We start from the raw sequence: 24,804 nt of genomic DNA on the forward strand, positions 1-24,804 counted from the left end.
TAATCCCTAGTCCCACGTGTTAGAACTTCAGTCTGTTCAGATGCACTGTCTATAAAATCCCTGACAATACAAGTTGGACACGTGATTTGGGGCAACAGTGGGGCTACAGTCCGATCATACCCTATCATAAGAACTGCAGCAGGTCATGTGACTGGCATTAGGTTCACATGATTCGCTATGTTTTTATGCTCCAGTTAACCAGGAATTTATCCAGTCGCCCTCTCTCTCTCACACACACACACTCACACAACCTCACAACAGAGGATTCTACTCTCAGACACTGCTTTGTGGTGAGTTGATTTGCAGGAAGAAGTTTTTCCTGTTGAGCCTTCGATCTGCTGTGGGTGTTGTCTCTGATACGAAGCTAGCATGATGATGGTCACTTCGGCAGCGGAGCTTCTACTCTAAGTATTACGGTTTTGCAACAAGGAAGCGCTCAGCTTGGTCGCCGCTTAAAACGTGTTTGTCACAACAATCAGAGTCAAAATGACGTTTGTTCAGAGTATTACTAAAGAGGCTCTGGTGGGATCTATTACACTGGGGGTTGTTTTTGTCACCGGTTATGTCTTAGGTAAGAGCGAACGCGTGTTGACCTGTACGCGTTAGAAAATCGTTGCTACACCGATGTAACCTGTGAGCAGGAGTATTTGTGTGTGTGTGTGTGTGTGTGTCAGACAGATATTTTGTCAGTTTACATGATCACATTTTCATAGGGAAAACTGTAGACACAGACCATTTCTCAATATGCAAGTATATAGTCGTTTGGGAATAGAAACGGCCACAGTGATTTCATAACGCTGCAAGTGAAATCCAGTCGAGTGCAGATCGGGGTTTATAGAGTATGTAATCTCACGAAGAAACCAGTCAGTTCATTGTTCAGATGCAAACAGTTTTGTATGATATGCAGTTATTGCAATGTTTAACTGATAAGTGGGTAGTGAGGATTCCCTCTCAGACTGTGACAGATAAATGTGCTATTCAGATATTGTGATTTATATTCCAAATATGTCAATTATGTCAATTAGGAAACATGTGCAAGATTAAGATTAGGATTTCACAGGAGTTTCACAGAGGTTTATGGAAAAGTTATGTTGCAGGAAATAAGAACTGCAACTAATGACTATTTTCATTACTGATTAATCTGTTTGATTGCTTTCTGAATTAATCGATCACTTGTTCATCTATTAACTGTATAAAATACTGTAAACTGCCAGTGTGTTTCCCAAATTATTTGATTAATGTCTGCAGCCCGAACTGACTATGGCAACTATGCAGTGTCATGCAGCTCAGTCAGAATTTGTCATCAGTCAGGCATAGATAACAAGTAGAGAGGGTTAGGGTTATGGTCCACCCCTGTACAAAGTCCATGTCTACTTTTACCTTCTAGCTGCAAATATCTGATGAATAATACAACCAACTGTAGCACAAGCAAACCTCAAATGTAGGGACATTTCCCATAAGTGTATCAGTCTACACGTAATTATTGTTAAAGATGTCCAACTCTATTGCTTGAAAATGTCCAGTATTAATTTGTTTATCTCTATCTGCTGGTGCAACAATTGCATTTCCTCACTGAGATCATTAAGGTTAATCTGATGCAAATCATAAAATACATTAACCCGGCACAAAACCAGACATCTGTTTCCTTAAATAGAACTGGATAGTAGTTTTCATTGATTGATGTGCTCTTAAGATTTTTATAATTGTATCATGGTTCACATTTGTCCACAGGGAAAAGGAAATCTTACAGAATGATCTCCAAAAGTCATTGCGGGGGAAAAGATGACCCTTTGATGCAGTACGTCCTCAGTCACTCCTTGAGGGAGCATCCGGTCCTGAAGAAACTCAGACTGGTAAGGATGTCATGGTATCTGGATTAATGCTGTGGCACAATAAGGCACCCAATGTCATACCATGTAATCATGTTTACTAGTGTCATTTTTTTAAGACACTGATTTAAGTGGTTTCTCATTGTTACTTTCAGAGGACAATGGAAGACTCCATGAACATCATGATGGTCGCCTGTGAGCAGTCCCAGTTCATGGCTAATCTGGCAAAACTAATACAAGCCAAGAAAGCATTAGAAATTGGTAAGAGCATTACGTCTCGTATTGTATTGGAATGTCCTAATTAGTTGTTCATATTGTAATCGCTGCTTGACTGGATTTATCAACTGTGTGTATCCCGGGCTTCCTATTTTGTAGTGCTGTATGCTTTTGAAAATGTTCAATACATGATTTGCACTGTGGTTTGATGCTCCCACACACAACCATACTATTCTTGATGCCTTACATTGGACATTTCTGCCAGTTTGTTGAGGTCCCCTTCAACTTATTCATCCATTTTCCCATGACTACAAGCCTTTATAAAAAAGAAAAAGTGAGTGTTGCCTTCTGTCTTGCAAAGATAAGTCAATTTCTGTTGTCAGTAGGACAACAGAAGTAGCAGTTATAGTCGCCAAAGGGACAATTCTGTAAAAAAGAAAATCTTGCAAAAATAACTGAAATTGAAGTACAGTATATGGGATAATGATCCCATAAAACTGAGTTTAATTTGGAACCAGAAGACTATGTCCGCTTTTTATGTGCAGTCTATGGTCTTGACTACAACACTATCAAAGGCCGATATTTCAGACATAAAAGAAGAAATCAGGCTAGTGAATTCTGGTTTCTTGTAAATCTGCTAGTTAAGATTCTTTCTTTAGAAAGGACACCGGGTAACCTGGTTACCTTAAGTCATGTAAAAACACTACTTTTGCAAAAACAGATTATCATTCTGGATTACTGTATTTTCCCTCTACTGTTTGTACTTTGCAGGAGTATACACAGGTTACAACACACTGAGCATGGCGCTGGCTTTGCCAGACGATGGAGTTTTGGTGGCATGTGATATCAGTGAAGAATACACCAGCATTGGAAAACCCTTCTGGAAAGAGGTACAATCAGTTTCTACATAACACAGACAACAGACACACTGTAGCTCGGTTTGAAGGCAAACAAACCTTCCGTCAGTCATCTTTGATGCTTAAAAAAAGGACTTGATAAAAACACAACCAATCACAAAACTGTTAACAACCCACATTTATCAACAATTATTGTGATCAATGATTAACTGACTAAGTCATATTAACTGCTCATTTACCAAAGTAATATTATTGTTGTGTGGCTGTCATTAGGTGTGGACTGCTGGTTGAAAAAAAGCAACATTAAGACATTTATTGGCATCTAAGGAACTGGGTGTGTTTTCTGGGCCTTTTAAATTATTGCTCAATCGAAACAAATTGTGATAGTTGCATATCAAAGGTGCAAAGTCCCAATCGAGCCTCCACAGTATCTTTAATGTTTCTAAGTTGCCAAAGCAATCTTTCTGCCAGTGTCATTGCAGTTCAGCACACCTTTGTTTATCTAAAAATGCATTCAAAAACAGGTTATCATGTCTGAAAATACCTTTATTAAAATACTCCTGTTATAATCCAGTTTTGCATGTCGGACAACTTTTAAAATATTAATTTCCTCTCATTTACAGGCTGGGGTTGAGAACAAAATTGATCTACGCTTACAGCCAGCATTGAAAACCCTAGGTACAGTAATATTTCACTTCTCTTAACTCTGTGGGTTTTTTTTTTCATTCTTGATTTCCTATAATAATATAAGTAAATTGTAGTAGAATTAAAAAAGTATGTTACTCTGCTTCTTAAAATTCTCTGGGGCTGTTGCTCTGTCAGCTTTTGTTCAACGACTACAGAATGGTGACAAGGCCACTGGAAGTCACCGTTTCAAAAGGTTTTTAAAGGTCAGAGAGTCGACAGCTCAGAGTATTCGGGTATTCATTTTTGAAGATTGAAAATCTTTTACTGTGTAAGATCTTAATATAGTACATTTTGCTTTTACTAAATTAATAGATAGATTCACAGCAAACAATGTGTGCCTGTAACCGGTCATTGTGTCACATTATACAACACTGTTCTGACAACACGTCGATACATATCTTATATTACAGGTGTGCAATTTATGTAGTGTCAGATTCCACAGCTATTATATTGTTACCTTGTATATGTTTTTGACATACTACTGAAACTGCCAAAGACTGTGAAGACTTGCTTGTGAGTAGGCAAGATGTTCTATGTGTGGATTCATGTCTGTAACTGATTTAAACATCAAAAACAACTACCAGTATGGGAAAATAACTAGGAACCTAAGGTAAGACACGAAAAGAGAAAAACAATACAGGGCCACACACAAAATATTGCACCTACACTGAGAAGCTACTTTATTCTATGTGTTTGCGATAATAATAATTTAAAGTTTAATATTGTAATATACAGTATGTACTGTATATATATATATACATACATACATACATACATACACACACACATACATATACATATACATATACATATACATATATGTACAGTATATACCTTTTCCAAAGTCAAATAAAAACACTGAAGTTGGCCAGTTTGCATTATTAAATTACAAAAGTGTGTTTTATTGATATTAAATATTTATTTGATAAACGAAAACCTACACAGTGTAATTTGTATGCACTAAATGGTTTCCTTGCACTTTGTGGGGTGTTAAATTGCAGCAACATACTTTTCTTAAGTGGACACACCTATCAGGTCTATCCTGTCACTTCAGCAATTTTAGCTTAAGCTGAGCTACCGAAGTGCTAATTAGCGCAACAACAGACACACACAACAGGTTTACACCCAAAATGTAACACAAGATGCGTGAGGTTTCGTTTAATTACCTGCATTCTTCTCGTCCTTCCACTAAGATGCATTCAGACGTCACGTACATGCGTTTTAAAAGTCTAATGCTAAACGTAACTGGTGGGAAAACATGCTAAACGGCGTGACGACACTTGATGACGTCACGTGAGAGAGGTAAAAATCGCTTATGTTTTGAAAAAGTTAGGGAGCACGTAGCATGTTTTTTGTCGATGGACAGTTCATGGGAGTAAAATCTCAGGTGCAAGTAATCTAAGTACTAATGATGGACGAGTTCCATTTAGCTTCATCAGTGTCAGGATGCATACTGGTTCACTGTGAACTATATGAACTGGACAGCGCCTGAATTATACGTGATAAGTAACACCTGTGTGCCCATCCAATCTATTTTGTATTGTACTTTTCGTTATTAATGTATACATTGGAGAAACACCTTTACACACCTGTATACCTCTTTAAGTTGCACTGTGGTGGTGGTATTAATTACAGTGTCATTGTGGACATCTTAGATTTATTTCTCTTTTGTTTTGATTCATATTCCCACGTTCTGAATTGTATCTGCTGTTTTCAATGTGCATTGTTTAAGCACATATTGTTAAGTTGTTTATAAGGTGCCATGTTACTAAGGAAAAAGGTAAACCTTTACATGTTTGGTTTTAAAAAAAATAATGGTAACTTATTAACATGCCTGTTAGGAGCAGTGGGCATTCTTTTCACTAGCTGGACGCAGATGTTAACAGATAGTAACAAATGAATATCACATCAACCATGTAAATAATCTCTCATTTCTTTCAGATGACCTCCTTGCTGATGACCAGGCAGGGACATATGACTTTGCCTTCATCGATGCAGATAAAGTGAACTATGAGGGTTACTATGAAAAGTCACTGCAGTTGTTAAGGAAAGGAGGCATCATTGGGATTGACAATGTAAGAGGTCTTAATGTGTTTATTTTCTGCATCTTGTAATACCAAGCGACTAATCCTGTATATGAATTATTAATTTTGTGCAGGTTCTGTGGGGTGGAAAGGTTCTCAGTCCGAGCCCTGATGACGAGGACACAGTGGCCATCGACAAACTGAACAAGAAGTTGGTCAGCGATAAACGCATCCTACTCAGCATGCTCACAGTTGGAGATGGGCTCACAATTGCTGTGAAATTATAGTTCAGTGGATGAATTATGCGTGTGATCATAGTTGACATACATAGGTGTTGTATGTGAACATACTGGAAGTTTATGTGGCCTGACAACACTGAATTTCTAAGTCATTTTTTAAGTCAGTTTTTACAGTGTGTTAATAAAACTGAGTAAAAACAGATTTTTTTGACCACGTCATTATTGAACCCAACAGATTCAAATCATTGCCAACATTTGCGAAGTGCTTAAATGGCTGAAGCTTGATTTTAGGGCTTTATTGCAAAGGTTGACACACATCAGCATACAAACCACCTCCAGATCAAGTGCCACAGTCCTCAAAACTGATTGATACACACCAATATTCTTACACTCCTGTCACACCGAGGGAAAAAATTCATAGTTTTTCACTTGCATCTTAAAAGCAGGCATTTTTAAGGTGGTGGAGGTTAAACCTCATCACACGGCACAGTTAAGGTTCTCTTGGCAGAAAAATGAAAGTGAGCCAATCTTGAATAAGCATAGTCTGCGGATGTAATCCATCCAAAACAAAACACCCCCACTAAATAATGAATAAAATGTGCAAATCACACAAAGGAGTGAGAGCTAAATTAGATGCAGGTGTTCTACTGTGCAAACTAACAGCTCTATAATCCATTTTATATTATCACACTTGTTTTCTTTTAACCATTCCCAGATTGTTAACATTCCAACATCAATAGGAGAGTTTTTCTTTGATTACAGAGAATACAGTGGCAGGAGGAGTGACTTAACAAATGATTAGTTACTTTAATGACAATGAAATCAGACTTCTGTTAAGTTTCCATCTTGACCTTGGTTGAGAATTCAGTTACTGGTTCATTTGGCTCTTTTATCTCTTAAAATTCATGTTGCCACCTGCACAGGAACACTCAGGGTCAGAAGAAAAATCTTCTCATGATGCATTGGCAGAGCAGATCCTCAAGCCTCCAACTCCAGGCCCAGACCGAGTTTGTGACCACCCGCGTTGAAATTCTTCACATCCACAAGTGAAGAGAGGAGGAGTTTGATACCTGATGTACAAAGTTTAAATACATTTTTAGTAAAACCCAAGCCGACCATGTTTAATGTTTTTGATATTTTCAACTCTTGAGTAATTAATAGATGTTTTTGTTTACCAGGCCTCAGAATCTGGGAGTATCCTACTCCTACCAAGCCAGCATTATCCACCTTAGCCTGGAGAGCAGAAGCATTGCATTATTAAACAAGAAGGCACTGAAAACACTCAAGTGGATCCAGATCTAAACAAGTAGCAGTATATTATAAAAACTAGACAATTTCCAAGCAATAAAGAAACAAATGCAAAGACCCGATGCCATGTTCCTGAACAAATAACCAAAGTGTAAATGAAACGGGAACAAAATAGTGAGATATTTTAGAAAAACTGGGAGGTTTTAAGAAGCACTCACTGATACGGAGGCACTGGAGTCTAGCTGGTATTTGGCAGCAAGTCCAAAGAGACTGCTGCTGCTGCTGCCTGCTGTCCAGGCAACATTCACGGCATGCTCCAGTTTCTCGTTTACCTTCTGGTAAATGGACCCACTAAACTCTGAACCATTTTTTCTGAAAGAAAAGGAACATTTCTGACATCACTTGCATGTCAGTATTAAAACGGACAGAAAATTACAAGATTGAGACATCAATGCACATTTTGTAGTTAAAGCTGCAGCACGTAACTTTTGATGATTGGGTTGGATGATTTGATTATTCTGCCTCTGTTTACTCTTCATGAGCAGAAACAATATGACATGTGTATGCTGCGTCAGGTGGGTGGGAGGCTAGACACACTTGTCCCATCAAAATCACTGCAGAGTGCAGCATGGGAATGTCATTGGGTGACAAGATCTATATCTATACTGAGAAACAGACTGTTGTGTAGAGCTGATAGGCTTAAATCATCATGTGAACTCAACTGATAACAGATATTTGTTAATATTTAAAAGTTACGCACTACAGTTTTAAAGGTGTCATCCTGCATGGTTTGAATATTTGCTGATCGTAAAGCATACATATTGGTGTGGAGCTGGAAGTCCCCTGTCTTGTAGCCAAGTGCCAAGTTGTTTTGGGCCATCTTAGATTTGGCTGAGTCAAAGGTCATCTGGTAGCCAGCCAACCAGCCCTCATAGCCGCCCACTGCTGCAACATGAATGGTAGGACCAGCTAAATCTAAATCTGCATCAAGACCAACATTGACGTATTCCTTTTTATAAGCCGTCTTGATCTTGCCACTCTTTTTGCTGTCGAGAAACATAAATGGTAGGGAAAATATCAATAAAATAGTTTTTTTAAGTGAAAATTTTCCAATTAATATGCAGTATAAACAATGTCTTACCCAGTATTTGGTGAAAATGTTGTGTCAAAACTGAGTTTCAGCCCTTTGGTGATCTAAAGGACAGCCTTTCCATCAGTCACATTTCATTTAGAATAATGTGTGATTATTTGGATGATCAGCAACATCACAGTGTCTACCTTATCCTCGACACAAACTCCTGTTCCAAGTGTGTTTTCGGTGGTCCATTTCTCTGTGAACGTCAGGCCAAATTCAGGCCACTTGTACTTGGTTTCCAGGGATCCTGTGACCTTGCTGTTGTCAATGATGGACGAGCCAGAGGTTTTAAATTCCTAAAAGTGACAACAAGAGGATTTTTTAGAAAACAGTACAGCTCAAACAAGTTCATTATGAGTCACTAAAACCTGAAATGCATTCATCTATATGGCGCCTGAGAGGCAAATCCATATCAACCAACATGTATCGTGATTATGGTTGGCAAAAAAATTGATCCTCGGATATTTATCGATACTTAAGATTAGTAGTATTAGACACTCATTTGCAACACTATTAATACCAGCAATGCTGTCTTTGCCTCCTTCAGGTCACACACCTTTTTATGTTCACAACACTGAGTTGGCTGAACATGGTTAAGAGCTACTACTGAGGGGCCTATGCTACCAGTTTTATTTGAGAATGAAAAAAGCAAAAGTGCCATTCATAAGTCAATGGGCAAGATGTTTGCATGTGAAGCAAACAATGAGGGGAAAGGCATAGGATATAAACAGCCTACATGCAAACAAGGCTGTAGTGGTGGCTACAAAGTCAAGTAGAACACTATTTCAATTTGAAAATCTCATTGATAACATTTACATTGTTCTAATCTTTATAAATAACTACACACCTTAATCTTTTGTCTATATTTTTCAGAGGTATCAACAATGGTAATATCGAGTATTTTCTGAGGACTCTGTATCAAGCTTTAAATTCTTGTATCATGCCAACCCTCGTCCTTATTGTTTCATATTCACAAATATCTAGAATGCACTGCTGTATGCTGTATGGTAATGATGAAACTCACCACTCCACTTAAAGTCTGTGTTTTCACATCAAGTTTAACCAGTCCAAAACCTGCAAATACGTACACAGAGAGCAGGAATGGTGAAACATGTTAAACAGCCATCCTCCCCTCTTAAGGTCAATAATAGTTTCTTGTTACCATATCCTTTATTGAAAACGTCCTTTGCTGATTTTCCAAGGTCTGCAAACGGTGGAGGAATAGCCATGGTGCCTGTCACAAAGATTTAAAAAATAATAAATAATCAAAACATAGAAATTGTGACATCCATCCATCATTTACCAGCAAATCCCAACTAACATTGTGTGGGATGGAGGAAACACCCTTGACAGGTCACCCGTCCACAACAGGGCTAACACACAGAAACAAACAACCATTCACACCTATCGTCAATTTAGTCTCTGCGGTTGGAAACCTCAGGAATGTATTGGCCTGGGTCAGACAACTATAGTACAAATTATTTCTGTTCCGTCCTAACAATTGGTTTTGTGAACTATAATGTGCAAAAGACAGGTTTTATCCACAAAAGGTCAGACAGCGTAACATGAACATTTTTCAAAGCCATCACATATTTTTGAAAGCCATTATGGATCTGCAAAGACATCAAAGCACAAGAAGTCATCCTCTTCTCCCACACCAGTGGCAATAGATTCTTAATGAACAACCTGCCGGATTATGATTAGAAGATGTATCTTTGCATGGTAAATGCTGCCCACTGCTCCTCCTGTGTTCACTACTGGCATGTAAGAAAGGATGGGTTAAATGCATAAGTCAAACTCACTACCACTAATTGGTGTGTGTGCAAATTAAAAATAACTAAAAAGGAAAAGAAACGACCTTCTTGCTGTGAGATGACAGGTCTAAGTAACTCCTTAAATGTGGGATTTCACATAAATGCACATGGTGATTGACACCTGAGTGTCAACATGTCATGTCAAAAAATCTGTGTCTCTTGCATGTCATGACGAGTGCCTATAATAGCTGCAGTAGTACTGACATTGTCAAAAAAAGCTGTTCAGTTAGAGCTCTGTTCAGTGAAAAAGAAAGACCCCCGATGCTTTCCTAACCATTATTATGCATGACAGCCAGGATTAGCAACTATTTTGATCAATATAATCAAATCAAATGATCAAATAATACATTTAGTCTATCTTTTTATTGAAACTATTTCTCCAGTTTCTTAAATGTTAATATTGTATGATTTATTTTTCTCACATTAGACAAAGAAACCAAATAATCTGAATTTCTTTGGTTTGTGAACAAAACAAGACATAGAAGGATGTTGTCTTTTGAGAGTTGGGAAAAAATGATGGCCTTTTTTATTTAACATTTTATGGACCAAACAACTCATTGATTAATATAAAAATTAACTAGCAACTTGTTTTAAATAATCATAAATTGTAGAAATAGCTGCCATCTGCCACACAGATAAATTAAACTTAATCCACTATTTTGAACCGATGACTCGATAATCAAAATAGTTGAGGATTCATTTAATAATCGATTAATCCAGTAACTGCTTCATTCGCAATATCATGTAATCTTTAAACATCCTTGTATGCACTAAAGTCCATATTGAGTAATTCAAATTTGCTAATATCATCTGCTGTCATGACTCCTCATTGTCAAGGTTCGACCAGAGGTTTACCTGAATCAATCCACGGTCTGCTCACAGTGATGAAGAACGTGAACAAATAAAACCAAATACAGTTGTCAAAACAGCCTTACATGTAAAAGTTCCTTTATTATTTCTAGCAATATTAATTAATAAACTTAAATTACTGGCCATTTAAGGTGATTTACACAGATGTGTAAAACTGCTTGATAGTATTTTACTGTTAAAAAGGAAATTAAATTAACTTTTAAAAAAAATTGTGAAGGAGTTTCTGAACACTGGCAGTGGGGGGCGTTTTCTTACTAGCAAGCATGCTAATAGGGGCGTTTGTTAGCTATCTTGAGGACATTGCAACAGAATACAACACGAATAACCTCAGTAATAGCACGGATTGTTACTTACTCGTATTACTGTTGTTGGTTATGTTGCGCTCAACTTTTGAGAATAAGCGGGACGACAGAGAAGGTAGTTAAGGCAGGTTTAGGACGATATGGAGGAACCGCTGCTGTCAATACTTTCATGACCTGACCTCAGTGCCGGTAGGACCCTGAATTATAGCTGTTTATTTTGTGCCGATCTGGAATCGGGGCGAGATTATACTTTTTGTAATTTCGAGTAATGTGTTTTGATTTTTCGTGACTTTCTGACCTATTAAAATGCTTTGCTTTTCATATGAACATTTTTAACGCCGAATTTTCTGGGTATTTTTGTCAACAAAGCGCGTCGGCAAGCGGAAAGACAGCTAAATCGCTATCGCACCAACCTGCTAATGTAATAGTCCACCGAACTCTCACGGTTAACGCTTAATAACCAAATGAATGACAAGTTATACAAACTGCGAAGGTTTACTAGTTATATTAGTGATGTATTACAAATATTACCTGGCGTTAAATAATAAAAAATGCATATAATAAATGTTGTGATTTTGTATGCAGGGTCAGTTCCTTGGTTACTAACACAAATTCCATACTCCATGAGAGAATTATCAGTTGATAGAAACTGTTAAAAATAGCTTTGTATACTGTTAATGACTTATAGTTCATAAATACAGATGGTTTTGCAATGAGGGGTGCACAAGGCAGAAATGTAAGAACAAGTCTATGATTTCAGCACTTTAATGATGTTCATGACTAGATGAGACATAAAATGTGATAGAAGGTTTGCAGGAGCATACAAACATAAGAGTATCACAGCTCAAATAATTGTCAGCTTTATTCAGAATACTTGTGATCTTAACATGCTCTAATGACAAAATGACAACAACGTACTGCCATGTCAAAAGTTCAATCAATGAAATGTCGAGGTCCACCTGAAATCAACCATCGACTTCAATAGCACATTGTGTTTAAAACAAATACATCATTAAGAGCAACTGTAAACATTTCTCCATGAGCATGTTGCTATAACTGTTCATGAAATATAAAAATACCTATCAACATTTACAAAATTAAATAAATTAATGTTAACACATACCTACAAATAAAGTTCCTTTATTGGAACCATTACTTTAGATTAATGTCAAAGGATCAATATTTGAAAAAGATCAAATTAGATACTTGGGTCTTGTCATTCATCATGTACAGTTAATTAAAAAAAAAAGCACAATACAACTACCAAACAGTAAACATACACAGAAAACTATCAGTCACAGTAGTTGGCAAATAAATTATATTTAAGACAGCTGGAAAAAAAATATTCCATAGTGTTTGGCCAATAAATACATTTCTTGATGCATTTTGTGTGGGTCAATTAAAGAGAAACACTCCATAAACAATAAAACCCGGGTCGATGCAAGTTTACTTTGTGATGAGCTGTGGATTTCTGTCATTGTCAAAATACAAGTATGCAAATGGAATTCAAAACATCTGCTGCTCAACAGGATGGAACATAATACTATACATACAAACATCAGTGTAAGATACTGTAGCTCTTATGCATATTGCTTTGAGAGTGGTCCACATAACTATAGTTTGATCAATTACAAAGTGATAATCAGGAAGATCCTAACCTTGAACCCTTGAAGATACTTTAATTGCAGAAGAAATACATTGCTGGAAAGGATTCGGTACACTGCTGCCTGAGAACATTTATTTGTACCTTCTTTTTATGTATATGCTATCCTAATAACATTTTAAATTGGGACGTACCCAAAAAAAAAAAAGATTAATGCCGTATACGGCGAACTTTTATGAAAAAAAAAATCAGTGACATGATCTGTATCTCCACGGCTCAGTTTTTAAATCAGTTTTATAGATTCTGTTTAATCTTCCTAAAAATGGCGACAAGTGAAATAGGTTAGAAGATAAGTCCCAGATTATAAGAAGGTTATAGCGGTGTATCCCATCAGGCCACAGTGCTGACAGGATTGGCCACTGTTGGCAACTTCACAAAGCAGACCAGGTTAGGTTTCTGACAGTCCAGCTGTAGCGCTTGGTCTCTAACCGATAAGCCTCCTCATCCCAACAGGCCAAGCCAGGGGCCAGCAGTACTCGTTGGGGACGGGTCCGTTGACGTTGCTCTCAAAGAAGGAGAACATGGGGAACCAGATGCGAGCTCGTCGACTCTGCTGGTAGGCCCGAGTGTTTGCTAGAGTGTGATAGTACAGGAAGAGTCTGGTCGTGATATAGAAGGCGATGAACACGTCGATGGAATAGTGTTCATGGGCAGCCAGGATGAAAAAGATGCCGAAAAGATTGAGGACCCAGGACAGTGTGTGAATGAAGTTCCAGCTTCGTGGTGTGTCTGTGTAAAAGACACAGAAAGAGCAGGTTTGGTTTTATTTCTGACCAATTCAGACTGGAGTTAAACCAGAGCTGTAATACCAAATAAAAACATGGTGTGGCAGCAAAGGGACAATTTTACCAAACACAGTAGTGTCCTCATCATTAAATATTTTAACCATATTTCAATTCAACAATTCAGGATTTCCCATGACGATTATGAAGACATGTGAACAAAATCTGCAAGGTTACTCAAGTCTTCATACCAAAAAAAAAGGTTGTATTAAGCACAGCTGCAGCAACAGTTAATGGATTTATCAATTAATTAATCACCAACCATTTTTAGTCAAGATTTGATCAGTTTGACTGTTTTAATAGTTAAAACAAGCTCTCTGAGTTTGCAGCTTCTTAACTGTGAAATGTCTGTGGTTTCCTTGCTTCAGCTAACAAAGAAATCATTAAAACGGATTTGTTTAGGTTTATGAGAACATAATCAATTCAAAGTCTGGGAAACACTGATCAACATTTTCTGATATTTTGTGGACCCAAGTACTTGATTAATTAAGAAAATGACTGACAGATAACTCATATTTTAAATGTAAAATACCAAAACATTGTGCTGCAAAAAAATGGCTTACATATACAAAAATGTGTGCTAGTCAAAACCAGGGTCACTGTATTAAGGAATCTTGTGGTCTTTGTTAACGGGTCAGCTTGAAGGGAGTATTTTTTATTTTAAGTGATGCTTTTGTAGATCTCTCCCAGGAGAGTCAGGTTAATGCCTCATATGTTTTTTAATTTGCAAAAAAGGGGAATGGTCACATAGCTTCGGGGTAATTCATGGGACAATGGGAGATGGGTCAGCTATGAATCAAAAGGTTTAAAGGGTTTACTAAAATATAATGTTAATTTTGTCCCCACTGAATGTTAAACAAAGTGACAAAATGACCTTATATGGATCACAGCTTGACAGAATAAACAGAAGCTACTCACACTCCGTGACAAAGAAGTTAAGCATGGTGAGGACCACAGTGTGACCACTGAACATGTAATCACCACATGTATGCACTCCTGTCAGGGTCATCCCGAAACCGCTCCAGATGGCTACAGCTCGCTGCAGTTTGGCCCATATATCACCGTATATCTAGGACAGGAGAGAAGGTGAAGCCATTAACTCTGTGGGCTTTTAAAGAAGCAAAAATGGTGCAGTTTCTGGCGTGATTCATGCAAATGTGTGGGCGCATTACCTTTCCTGAGCACTGCAGGTGCTGACCTGGCACTGACAGGGAGGTGACAAACATGGTGATGCAGCGCAACATGAACACCGTCCCCATGAGGCTGCACATCCTCCGCAACAGGATGGATCTACAAGTAGTGATTAATAATAATATTCATCATTCTGAGTCTTCCTGTTGTTGATTCATGGGAAACACAGTGGGCAACCCACAGAATAATCCCTGCATTGGCAACACTGTATTCATGTGAATGACTGTTTGGCTTGTACCTGTGTTTATGCAGCAGCAGAACAAGCAGCCAGATGTTACAGAGAATCACTCCACACGCCTCACCCATGGAAAAGGCCCAGGGTATTCGAGGCACGCTATTGAAAGGGACAATGAATAAATGATTTTTGCAAATAAACACAAAATTGCCACTACTTTGAGGAAAAACATTAAATTACGCATTTAATAACAAAGAATAGAGGCACCGGAGACTGAGGCAAACTTTTAAGGTTTGTAAGCTGCCCAAATAACTGGCCTAAGCAAGTTTTATTTGAGCTTGTAAATAGTTAATTCTGTGAAATTGGCACTCTCAAGAAGCCAAGACATTACCATGAAAAGTATGTTTTAAAAAAAATCTAAACCACCAGGAATACAGGACCGTCATAGAACCATGCTACAAGAAAGTGGGTCAGTTATCATGTCCACCATATGGTTTCATTTCACTGCTGACTCAAGACTCTGCTGCATTTATCTTTGTCTGAGTAAGGGCTTCAGCCCAAAGTTTCACCTGGTCTGTAATAAAGAGTTTTTTCGACGTGCAACTACTGCTGAAACACCCACCTGTCTAGGAAAATATCAGGCAGTGGAGGGTATGTGCGCATGTCAGGCACCCTCTCATGTACTATGACCATGACAAAGGATGTGAACCCAAACACAATCACCACATAGATGGCACTAAGCACGGTTTTCCAGTACTCTGGATCCAGGCGCCTGGTCTGCTGCTTGTACTTTCCATTTGTATACTGGTGATACTCCTCTCCCACTGGTGCTGTGTCAGTGCTGTCACAGTCTCTGCCCTGGTCACCATTACACAGCCAGTCCAAACTGCCTCCAGAGCCTGAGGGAGAGTGGCCCTCAAAGGGAAGACCCAGCTCCTCCAACACGTCCACATTCTGCTTCTGAAGTTTACGGATAGACACCATCAGACGCTTGATGTCCCCCAGCACCTTGAGCTCCAGAGGTTGCGAGCGGAGGTCATATTCGCTGAGGGCGAGCAGACTGGTGCCGTCCAGTCGGTGCTTGTTGCACAGCAAGTCCACATACTCGTAGAAGCCCTCTTCCTTGAGCCACGAGGCAACATGTTTGGGAGTCCAGTGACGGACACTCAGATGGGTCATTTCGTCGTCTCTCCGACAGCTGTAGTAGAAAAGGACAGCAGTATTAATACGTAGAACTCAAACAGCTAGGTGCTCCTTCACAGTATCAGTTCCTTATTGACTTCCTCTCCAACAAAAAAAGGAATCTTTCAAGAAACTGCCACTATTAACCATAATACTCAATTTAACCCATAAATATGAAACCCATAACTGCAACATAGACAGAAAGTATCTTCTCTTTGTAAAAAAGTTAGAAGTGATAAACAAAGAGAAGCTGACTCTGGAGCTTTACAGGTATGCAAGACTTTCCCAACTTGAGCAAATATATGAAAGAAACAAAGTTTGCAAAGTGGAAATTAACCAAACCCTACAAATATAGGTAAAAGAGAAGACTTACTCCCCAGACTAAACTTAACAGAAACTCAGATTTCTGTGCTAGTCCTCTCTCAATCTCATTATTATCAGTCTCATGCCCCCATTCCTAATGTTGGGTTGTTTTTAAGTGGCAATAACCTTTCTCTTAATTCTGTTCCAATGATTACCTCTACTGCCCAGGTTACTAATAGGCAGACCATAGTCCAGATCCAGACAGCACTTTTTTTTTTAAACATATGCTGTAAATTACGACGTGACGACACTCAGCCAGTCATAAGTGATTTGGAGCAACAGTAGGTGCAGCATGTCTGCATTGCCGAATGTTATTTTGGGTCAGGACACATGAATATAGCAGTCACATGGAATGAACTGTGCTGGTTTTCCTGGGATCCAAATTCCCAGTCTATTTTTTTACATCAACATAAACAGAGAGAATTACCTTTCACTACAGCTTCAACATTGCAAATCACAACAGTGTACTCTGTCGCATATGCTACAAAAATAATGCATCCTCCTTCCGTTTTCAAAGTAAAAACAATCTACCAGAGTTATTTAAACATACTTCATAGTATTATCAAAGGCAAATGCATTGTCTGTCCTTAAATGAAAAGCTGTGATGAGCAGGGAGGAAAAATAGACTGACAATCAGAGAAAGTTAATTTCACATGAGACCTGAGAAGAGGAATAGGTGACACTGAGTTTCAATCAAAAGAGAAAACATTTGAGTAGTGAACTTAATATGGTGTTTTTAAACGGTTTATTTTATTTCTGTTTTGTAGGCCTGTTTTAATTTTCACCATTAATATATCACTCATCCACTTCAAATTGACATAAAATATAAAAATATTTTGATTGTTGTTGACTCCACAGACGGTGATGCACATATTTTAAAATATAAAACACAACCACTAAACAATGACATACACCCATGGCATAGTTTTCACGACAAAAGTGGGAGCAATCATGTATTGTAAAATGTCAACTTTGAAGATTTTAAAATTAGGACACGAGAAATTGAGTCATGTTTACTTAGTTGACGAGTACCACGTCATTGACTTTGATCCAAGTGCGATCTAAATATCTTGGAAAAAAATGTATCCAGCTAAAAAAATTGCATGTAAATATATTTTATTTGTATTATATTCATATTATATACTTACAGAGGAGTTCTGAGTTTGGGGATACGTTTCACGAGCTTGCCATAACATTTCCCAGCTATGGAAAATGTTTTTAGAAGATTAAAAAAAGGACATTCTGAGAAGTAAAAGATAAGACGCTTGCCCCGCCCCGAGCTCAGACTCTGATGAAAATGAAATGAATTAATTGACAAAATGCAACTGTGACGCCTGTCAGCTATCATTCACGCCCACCTGTACTAATCTAAATCGCTTATTATCAATGAAATGGGCCCCGGAGCTACTGCTAACTTCTTTCCCGAGCATCTCCATCACCTCGCTGTCCTGTCAGCTTTCAGTCACACTCGGTGTGTGTCATTCATGTTTTTCCTGAGGTTGACAAGAAAGCGACAACGAGCGCATCCTCCGCTGCTGTATCACAACAATCAAGACCAGCAGGCTAATTCAGCCTCAGCTAACGTCAGCTAACTAGCATGCCATTTGTTAGCTGTAATGCAGCGTGCGCGTCACGTTTACTCACCTCAACTAAAAATTTGACTGAAGATAATACGGCGGCGTACTGATTCAGCTAACTGAACGGCATTTCACATGCGTCTGGGCACCTTTTAGCTTTAGCTGTGATGGTAGGGATTCGTCGGGAGTCATTTTGCCTTGGCTTCGCGCTCGTTAGCATGTCTATTAACAACACCAGGCTGTAACCTCCAGAATAGCTGCGCACGTAAAATTGAAATTTGCTACACAGCTTCTTCGCCCAACCGGTGACTGCATGTGGATCTAGCTGTCCAGCAGTGACACCTGCTGGTGAAAACATGAAACAACAGGGTCTTTAAATCTGTACTCTTGGGATTGTTGTGATGAAGACACAGAATATTTTTGTTTGTTTTGTGCAGCTAAAAATGCAAAATCACGACGTTTCAGAAAATATACAGAATGATTTAAAGGTGGGAGGTTGACCGGCATCCAGTATATAGGTCACTAGTTTAATTTTAGCCCAGGAGCACCTGTCCTTGTCAGTACCAATGTGATTGTAATAAAGGCTCAACAGAGTTGGAAAATAAATTTGGAGAGAAGAAATGATGTCGTTAGTAGTTATTTAAATGTACATGCGGTCAGGAATGAATAATCCACAGGATAATAACACAGTTTTTCCTACCACTCCTTCTGTGAAAGATTTGGTGAAGGTTTTGTATGGTGGAAAAAGGTTTGGTAACCATGTGGATGAAGTTTGGCCCAGCCTCTTCATTGGTGACATGTAAGTCCAGCACATTGTTCTACTTCTCTTCATCTTATAAATAATGTGTTTCTTATAATAAATGCTTGATCCTGCATTGAGCGTAGATCGGTGGCCAATGATCGCTACAGTCTGTGGAAGCTCGGAATCACTCATGTTTTGAATGCGGCCCATGGGAGGATGCACTGTCAGGGGAGCCATGACTTCTATGGATCCACTGTGGATTATTATGGAGTGCCTGCAGATGACTCACCGACATTTGACCTCTCTCGATATTTCTTTCCCTCGGCCGATTACATTAAAGATGCACTTAACATGCCTGGAGGTAAATACCACTATGTTGCTTTAATATCCCTAATTTCTAATGTTAAGACCTCATTGAATATCACTCAGCTCATGCTTTCCACCCACTGCATTGTAATTCTTCACCAGCTCAGGTTTTTGTCCACTGTGCAGTTGGAGTCAGCAGGTCTGCTTCCCTCGTCCTGGCACACCTAATGATCCACCACCATTATACCCTATTAGAGGCCATCAATGAGGTCAAAGAGCACAGGTGGATTTTTCCGAACAGAGGATTCCTCAAACAGCTTCGTGCTTTGGACATGAAACTACGCAAGACACCATGAGAACACTTGAATGAGGGGGAAAATCTGATTCAATTCTTATTCTAATTTACATGCCTATTTAACTCAAGACAAGTGACGTGAAGGACTTGCCAGTGGAGGGAGATACTGTACTTACTTGTTTCAAGAATGTTATTGCATGACATGTAGTTTTCCTTCATGGTGTTGTGTTTAATGTGAATAATGCAGCCTTTTCACATTATTACATTATCATAGATCAGTGTAATTTCATAGGCAGAATACATTTTAAGACAAATGGACTTTGACAATATCTTAAAGAAAAACCACATTCAATACATTGTTGGTCAAAACGACAATGTGTATTAAATATTGTAACTTTTTATTATATTTTTATTTAACATTACTCTTTAATTTTAAATCCCTCTGTACAACACACTCATAAAATGTAACTACTGTACTTATTTTACAGCATGATGTGTTTTGTTAGATCTCTCCAGTATTACTAAATTTCAACAGCCTCTAATTTAGTCTTTGTGAATTAATTAATCTTCAGTTTACAACAGTCTTTATTTATAAGTAGAGTTATGGATATTTTAAATGCATATTACTGATTTCCAACAGCTATTAATCATCATATAAACCATGATATTGACTGTACAGAATATCCGCCATGTTCCCATTAGTTCCATTTATGAACATTCTTAAACATGCCTGAGAATGATTTTCCTCATACTAACAAACAGCTGGTAAAAGCTTTTCATGTGTTCATTGACATAGTTGAAGAAGAAAACAATGTTTAAATCCTTTCTCTTATAGGTTGCAAAGACATTTTACGTTGCTATGCACATATGCTACATACATTAATTATGTTTATATACAGTGTTTAGCAAATATATACTAATTTAACCCCCGCGAGCAATTACCATATGTATTTGTGATTGTGACTCTGCACATGCTTCATATAAAGGACACATGGATTTAACCCACGCACTAATGTGATCATCGCCGCTCCTTGTAATTAGCATACTGCCCACATACACGTGTGCTCACACACTTAAAGTGGGACAGGGAACATGGTGCAACATGAGACACGTCAACATGAGCCTATTTGCATTTAGCCCAAAGCGCTAGGTATGAATGCACAGCCTCACAGAGTCACTGTCATTGTCATAGATCTTTTTTCTTGTTCTTGTACAATGAGAGTGACCCCTCAGCCTCATCTCTGATTCCACAAGGGGGGGTGAAGAGGGTCATTAATCCACACTGGTTTTGTCAAGTGTCATTTTCATAGAGCTGAAATATTAATTACATCTTGCTTGGATCTTTACTGAATTCATTTCAAAACCTCCTTTTGAGAATTTCTGTGCTTTAAAATAAAGTACAAAGTGTATCACAAAAAGTGCAGCAAACACAACTCTACACACACACACAGGATTTCACCTGTAGGTATGAATCTGTTTCTGCCAATTATTATGCACATACCCAAGAGGCTTTAGCTCTCTCTCACACACACACACCACGGTACGTTAATCAATAAGCAGAAGCAACACCTCAGATAATCAATCAATAAGTGTCTCCAGGTCAAAATGACCCGCAGACATTTATTGACTCATTTTCTAACAGTGTTGACATTTTACAATACATGATTGCTTCCACCTCTGCGCACGTACACATTTATGCCCCCCCGACTAAAGAAGTCATTATGTTTAATGGCTTAAAAGTGAGGTTAATTATGTTTTCCTTCAGTGTAGAAGCTGAAATGTGTGGAATTAACCTGGAACAGAACAGCAGGGTTAACAGATATTTACAGCTGTGCGAGTGCCGTTTGATGTCATGTGCAGCCAACGGGCAACGCTTAATTCCCTCCCCTTCTTCTCATTCAATGTGCTTTCACAAGATATTAATGTCAGAGCAGTGAACTAGTTCCATGAAGCCGATAGAGTATTTCTTTTTCATTAATACTGCACATGGTGTGTGCACTTTCTCAATGTAAGCAAAGTACTCGAAAATGTTTCTCCATAATTACATCCAATTATCACTGCTTTAAGGAATGATTCATCTCTGTTTCAGGCTTATTAAATTAGAGTCCCACAGCAGTGTATAAGAGAGCAAACTCTGGGGCTGCACAGATTGTTGTTCTGCCCTCCACACGTAAAAGAATACACACTAGGTTAGGCACTAAATTAGTCCAGTGACAGCAGATAAACACCTGCTCGTACACATCATTCTGAGCCGCAGGAGACGGGAACTGCTTGAATACAACAAACATTCGGACCAGGATTCATTCCAAGAGGGCGGATTTGGACTCAAAATGTCATCTGTCAAAGACAAGAGAAAAGAATATCTGACTGTGAAGGATTTACAGAAGGTTTTGGACTCATGCAAACTACATCTTAATCAAGTTGACGAGGTCTGGCCAAACATATACATTGGGAACGTGTAAGTATATGTTTCATCGCAAATTTAAACCAGACTTTATGAGTTTGCCTTGGAAGGGAAAGTGAAACTTTTAATTTTAAACAAGCTCCCAAGGTTATTACCACTGCCATGCAGTATTGCCTGCCAAATGTTGTATCACTCTGACATTAAAACTGCTTTGATGCTTAGCCTTGACATAAGTCTTGAACTTGTCTCTGTCTCTTTGTCTTGCTAGGGCAGTAGCCCAAAACAAGGCTGCCTTGCTGAAATTAGGTATAACTCATGTATTAAACGCTGCCCACTCCAAGCGAGGCAGCGTAGGGAACCAAAGCTTTTATGGCAACGACTTTGTGTATTGTGGCATTCCAGCAGATGACTCGACACACTTTGATCTGGATGTTTACTTCCAGCCTGCAGCTGATTTCATTCATAAAGCTCTGAAGTCGCCTGATGGTAAGACGACACAAGGCTTCTTTTTCACACAAATTACCTTTGTTTTAATGATAGAATTCAGTATTTACATGAATGCATTAATTTTCTGTACACATATTGTATTTTTGTCCGTTATGTCTTTTATTTCACTTTTATTTTCACCGTGCTGCCCTTCCAATGTCAAATGTCACCATAATCTAACACCATGTATTGATGTGTAAGTGTAATTTAAGCCTGCGGTATTAATAAGTGTCTTACCTTGCAGAATTTAAATCTATAATGTGACCATGGCACCTTTCAAACAACCTATCAAGCAGAGGATGAGTTGGGATTAAAAAGACCAGGTCCCTTCTGAAAAAGGAACCTTAAATGAACAAAGGCGATGAATTGTTGGCTCTATTTTTAGCTCCCAGCTGGAGAAAAGAAAAGCCACACAGTGAGATGGGCAGCCATGTATGATATTAATAAGACTGAGGCCTCACTCTAATCCTTCCTTTTCATGCCTCCTCTTCCCTTCTTCTTGTCCATTTCTCAGGGAAAGTTCTGGTGCACTGCATCATGGGAATGAGCCGGTCCTCGACACTGGTGTTGGCGTACCTCATGATCTACCGTCAGCTCTCGCTCAAACGGGCTCTGCAGAAGCTGATCCAGAAGAGAGCCATCTACCCCAACAGGAACTTTCTGGCTTTGCTGTTGGATCTGGATCTCCAGCTGACAAAGAGAAAAAAGAAAACGTGTCAGATCTTGTAATCGTAAGATGAAGTTTACAGTTCTTTAGCCACACGTGAGCGTGGTGTCTGTAGGGATGAGGATAGCGCAGCCCATCAATCCAAGACTGACATGTGTCTACAGGAAACTAAAAACCTGGTTCATCTAATGACCGAATTACAGTTTGCACTTCCTGTTAACATGTTAAATATATTGTCTACTCAACCCCCAGTTTTACATGAATATGCTCAATGTTAAAAAAAACATATTCTTAACTTTTTTTACCCTATGAAGCAACATGTCAGCACATCTCGTGTTTGCATTAACACGCCAACATTCAAAGCAAAGCATGACGGCCAATTTACACATGCAGTGGAGGTCGTCAAGTGCCGGCCAAAGTGCATCATGTGTGTCAGAAGTTGAGAAATGTTTTACTTTCCAAGCAGCACATGTTTTTTCTTTAAGCTCAAGCTCTCGGACGCGGTTGACCTGAAGAAAGTTCAACCAAATCTGAAGAGCTGAGATTCAAAACCAGTTTCACAACACTGTATCAACATGGCCTTTGCACTAGCGCCCCCCTCAGGCTGAGCTAAATTTGACTAATATTCCAGTTCTGTTGTCTGGTTTGCAATGGGCTGCATTGTCCTCATGGACCCACTAACATGGCTTTCAACATTTCTTTCTTTTTTTCTTTATTATTTATCTTTTGGAAGATTGAAATGCTAAAAACAAAGAACGTCTTAAAAAGACAGTTTTGTTGCACATTGAAGTTAGTTTAACCTGTATTTAACTATCTCAAAGATTGAGATAGATCGGTTACAAATTCAGTTATGTAATACGTAAAACATATGTACACGAGGAAAACAAAACCAATTCTGTGAAAACGGCTACAATTTTCGTTTAGTCGAATCTCAACGTAATGTGAAACGAACACAGAGACAGTGAGAGCTCTGGAGATGTTCAGATTGTATGACTATGTCTTCAGTTATATCATAATTGTAAGATTTGCCTTTTATTTTTCCAACCACTTCAGTTTTTATCCCCGCAGAATGGACCAAATCTCTAAACACAAAGGATAATATTTTAGCAGAAAACAGAAAAAAATGTTATTCTCTGCAAGAGAATGTTCAAAGTCAGAATGGGAATCAAACTGCATTATACAGTGTTTCTTTGGTGTATTTGTCCTGCTATCTGAGCCACTCACTACTGTGCATCAAAGGCGTCTGGTTTTATTTTCTATAGAGGAATTACTGATGACAAGCACAGAGAGGAACAAACATGTTTATATCAGACTGTGACAGCAATTTCTACCTGTTCTAAACGATTACAGCCTCATTATATCACGCACACACACACTTTTGTCAGTAGAATTAACATTTAAATGAACACAATAATAATCTCTCAGATTATTGTCACAGAGCTAACTGTGGTGTCGCTCTGTTCAGTTTATATGTAACGATTTCTTCTGCGGTTGTTTTATTTGGATATGGAGAAAATGTTTACGTGGTAAATGGAAATGTTCATGTATCTACACTTGTATAATTGTTTTTTTCATATTCACTCAGTCCTCATATCTGCAATGCATCTTTTTTTTATGTGTAAATGTGTGTTTTTGAATTTATTGTCCCATGTTCATTAAATGCTATAAACCTATATCTTATATCACTTTTTTTTTACGGTTTTAAGTTCACTCACGGCAGCAGTGTGCTTCTTATTCTCCTGCTTTTAAA

General features: G+C 38.4%; 5 protein-coding genes across 11 annotated transcripts; 3 read left to right on the forward strand and 2 right to left on the reverse strand.

Annotated features, from left to right (window-relative positions):
• Window positions 1–140: 140 nt before the first annotated feature.
• Window positions 141–6,054, forward strand: LOC131448499 (catechol O-methyltransferase domain-containing protein 1-like). 2 transcript variants are annotated; one of them, XM_058621030.1, is made up of 7 exons: window positions 141–290; window positions 1,732–1,853; window positions 1,985–2,090; window positions 2,817–2,935; window positions 3,526–3,580; window positions 5,531–5,664; window positions 5,748–6,054. In XM_058621030.1, exons 2-7 carry the CDS (start codon window positions 1,752–1,754, stop codon window positions 5,898–5,900), a joined length of 669 nt encoding a protein of 222 aa, XP_058477013.1. In that variant the 5' UTR covers window positions 141–290; window positions 1,732–1,751; the 3' UTR covers window positions 5,901–6,054. The 2 variants fall into 2 exon arrangements, with proteins under 2 accessions (XP_058477013.1, XP_058477012.1); XM_058621029.1 differs by lacking the exon at window positions 141–290 and adding an exon at window positions 417–571.
• Window positions 6,055–6,133: 79 nt separating this feature from the next.
• LOC131448498 (voltage-dependent anion-selective channel protein 2-like) lies at window positions 6,134–11,415 on the reverse strand. 3 transcript variants are annotated; one of them, XM_058621025.1, is made up of 9 exons: window positions 11,274–11,415; window positions 9,398–9,469; window positions 9,260–9,309; window positions 8,379–8,531; window positions 8,242–8,294; window positions 7,919–8,146; window positions 7,319–7,472; window positions 7,028–7,085; window positions 6,134–6,922 (listed from the first exon to the last, which is right to left on the reverse strand). In XM_058621025.1, the coding sequence occupies exons 2-9, from the start codon at window positions 9,462–9,464 to the stop codon at window positions 6,831–6,833; spliced, it is 855 nt and encodes a 284-aa protein (XP_058477008.1). In that variant the 5' UTR covers window positions 9,465–9,469; window positions 11,274–11,415; the 3' UTR covers window positions 6,134–6,830. The 3 variants fall into 3 exon arrangements, with proteins under 3 accessions (XP_058477008.1, XP_058477009.1, XP_058477010.1); XM_058621026.1 differs by lacking the exon at window positions 11,274–11,415 and adding an exon at window positions 9,640–9,766; XM_058621027.1 differs by lacking the exon at window positions 11,274–11,415 and adding an exon at window positions 9,557–9,603.
• Window positions 11,416–12,065: 650 nt separating this feature from the next.
• LOC131448449 (sphingomyelin synthase-related protein 1-like) lies at window positions 12,066–18,388 on the reverse strand. 3 transcript variants are annotated; one of them, XM_058620915.1, is made up of 6 exons: window positions 18,304–18,388; window positions 15,655–16,230; window positions 15,096–15,191; window positions 14,839–14,956; window positions 14,585–14,735; window positions 12,066–13,613 (listed from the first exon to the last, which is right to left on the reverse strand). In XM_058620915.1, the coding sequence occupies exons 1-6, from the start codon at window positions 18,372–18,374 to the stop codon at window positions 13,309–13,311; spliced, it is 1,317 nt and encodes a 438-aa protein (XP_058476898.1). In that variant the 5' UTR covers window positions 18,375–18,388; the 3' UTR covers window positions 12,066–13,308. The 3 variants fall into 3 exon arrangements, with proteins under 3 accessions (XP_058476898.1, XP_058476899.1, XP_058476897.1); XM_058620916.1 differs by having other exon boundaries at window positions 18,222–18,358; XM_058620914.1 differs by lacking the exon at window positions 18,304–18,388 and adding an exon at window positions 17,726–18,034.
• LOC131448451 (dual specificity protein phosphatase 13-like) lies at window positions 17,924–21,040 on the forward strand. 2 transcript variants are annotated; one of them, XM_058620918.1, is made up of 4 exons: window positions 17,924–18,048; window positions 18,872–18,953; window positions 19,040–19,257; window positions 19,365–21,040. In XM_058620918.1, the coding sequence occupies exons 1-4, from the start codon at window positions 17,964–17,966 to the stop codon at window positions 19,556–19,558; spliced, it is 579 nt and encodes a 192-aa protein (XP_058476901.1). In that variant the 5' UTR covers window positions 17,924–17,963; the 3' UTR covers window positions 19,559–21,040. The 2 variants fall into 2 exon arrangements, with proteins under 2 accessions (XP_058476901.1, XP_058476902.1); XM_058620919.1 differs by lacking the exon at window positions 17,924–18,048 and having other exon boundaries at window positions 18,445–18,953.
• Window positions 21,041–21,722: 682 nt separating this feature from the next.
• On the forward strand, window positions 21,723–24,727 carry LOC131448452 (dual specificity protein phosphatase 13-like). Its single transcript, XM_058620920.1, has 3 exons — window positions 21,723–21,955; window positions 22,170–22,387; window positions 22,902–24,727. Exons 1-3 carry the CDS (start codon window positions 21,828–21,830, stop codon window positions 23,114–23,116), a joined length of 561 nt encoding a protein of 186 aa, XP_058476903.1. The 5' UTR covers window positions 21,723–21,827; the 3' UTR covers window positions 23,117–24,727.
• The last annotated feature ends 77 nt before the right edge of the window (window positions 24,728–24,804 follow it).

This window comes from Solea solea, chromosome 21 (genome assembly GCF_958295425.1).
Source record: "Solea solea chromosome 21, fSolSol10.1, whole genome shotgun sequence".
In the NCBI taxonomy this organism is placed as follows: Eukaryota; Metazoa; Chordata; class Actinopteri; order Pleuronectiformes; family Soleidae; genus Solea; species Solea solea.

Excerpts from the sequence above, each read along its gene's own strand:
- LOC131448499 (XM_058621029.1), top strand. The coding sequence starts at position 487 with ATGACGTTTGTTCAGAGTATTACTAAAGAGGCTCTGGTGGGATCTATT. Across the intron at positions 2,936-3,525 it reads GAAAACCCTTCTGGAAAGAG|GCTGGGGTTGAGAACAAAAT; the intron begins GTACAATCAGTT and ends TCTCATTTACAG. Across the intron at positions 3,581-5,530 it reads GCCAGCATTGAAAACCCTAG|ATGACCTCCTTGCTGATGAC; the intron begins GTACAGTAATAT and ends CATTTCTTTCAG.
- LOC131448498 (XM_058621025.1), bottom strand. The coding sequence starts at position 9,464 with ATGGCTATTCCTCCACCGTTTGCAGACCTTGGAAAATCAGCAAAGGAC. Across the intron at positions 8,532-9,259 it reads CACAGACTTTAAGTGGAGTG|GAATTTAAAACCTCTGGCTC; the intron begins GTGAGTTTCATC and ends TGTCACTTTTAG. Across the intron at positions 8,295-8,378 it reads GAGTTTGTGTCGAGGATAAG|ATCACCAAAGGGCTGAAACT; the intron begins GTAGACACTGTG and ends GCTGTCCTTTAG.
- LOC131448449 (XM_058620914.1), bottom strand. The coding sequence starts at position 17,925 with ATGATAGCTGACAGGCGTCACAGTTGCATTTTGTCAATTAATTCATTT. Across the intron at positions 14,736-14,838 it reads ACCTGCAGTGCTCAGGAAAG|ATATACGGTGATATATGGGC; the intron begins GTAATGCGCCCA and ends CTCCTGTCCTAG. Across the intron at positions 13,614-14,584 it reads TAACTTCTTTGTCACGGAGT|ACACACCACGAAGCTGGAAC; the intron begins GTGAGTAGCTTC and ends TCTTTTACACAG.
- LOC131448451 (XM_058620918.1), top strand. The coding sequence starts at position 17,964 with ATGAAATGGGCCCCGGAGCTACTGCTAACTTCTTTCCCGAGCATCTCC. Across the intron at positions 18,954-19,039 it reads AGCCTCTTCATTGGTGACAT|ATCGGTGGCCAATGATCGCT; the intron begins GTAAGTCCAGCA and ends CATTGAGCGTAG. Across the intron at positions 19,258-19,364 it reads TGCACTTAACATGCCTGGAG|CTCAGGTTTTTGTCCACTGT; the intron begins GTAAATACCACT and ends ATTCTTCACCAG.
- LOC131448452 (XM_058620920.1), top strand. The coding sequence starts at position 21,828 with ATGTCATCTGTCAAAGACAAGAGAAAAGAATATCTGACTGTGAAGGAT. Across the intron at positions 21,956-22,169 it reads AACATATACATTGGGAACGT|GGCAGTAGCCCAAAACAAGG; the intron begins GTAAGTATATGT and ends TTGTCTTGCTAG. Across the intron at positions 22,388-22,901 it reads AGCTCTGAAGTCGCCTGATG|GGAAAGTTCTGGTGCACTGC; the intron begins GTAAGACGACAC and ends TCCATTTCTCAG.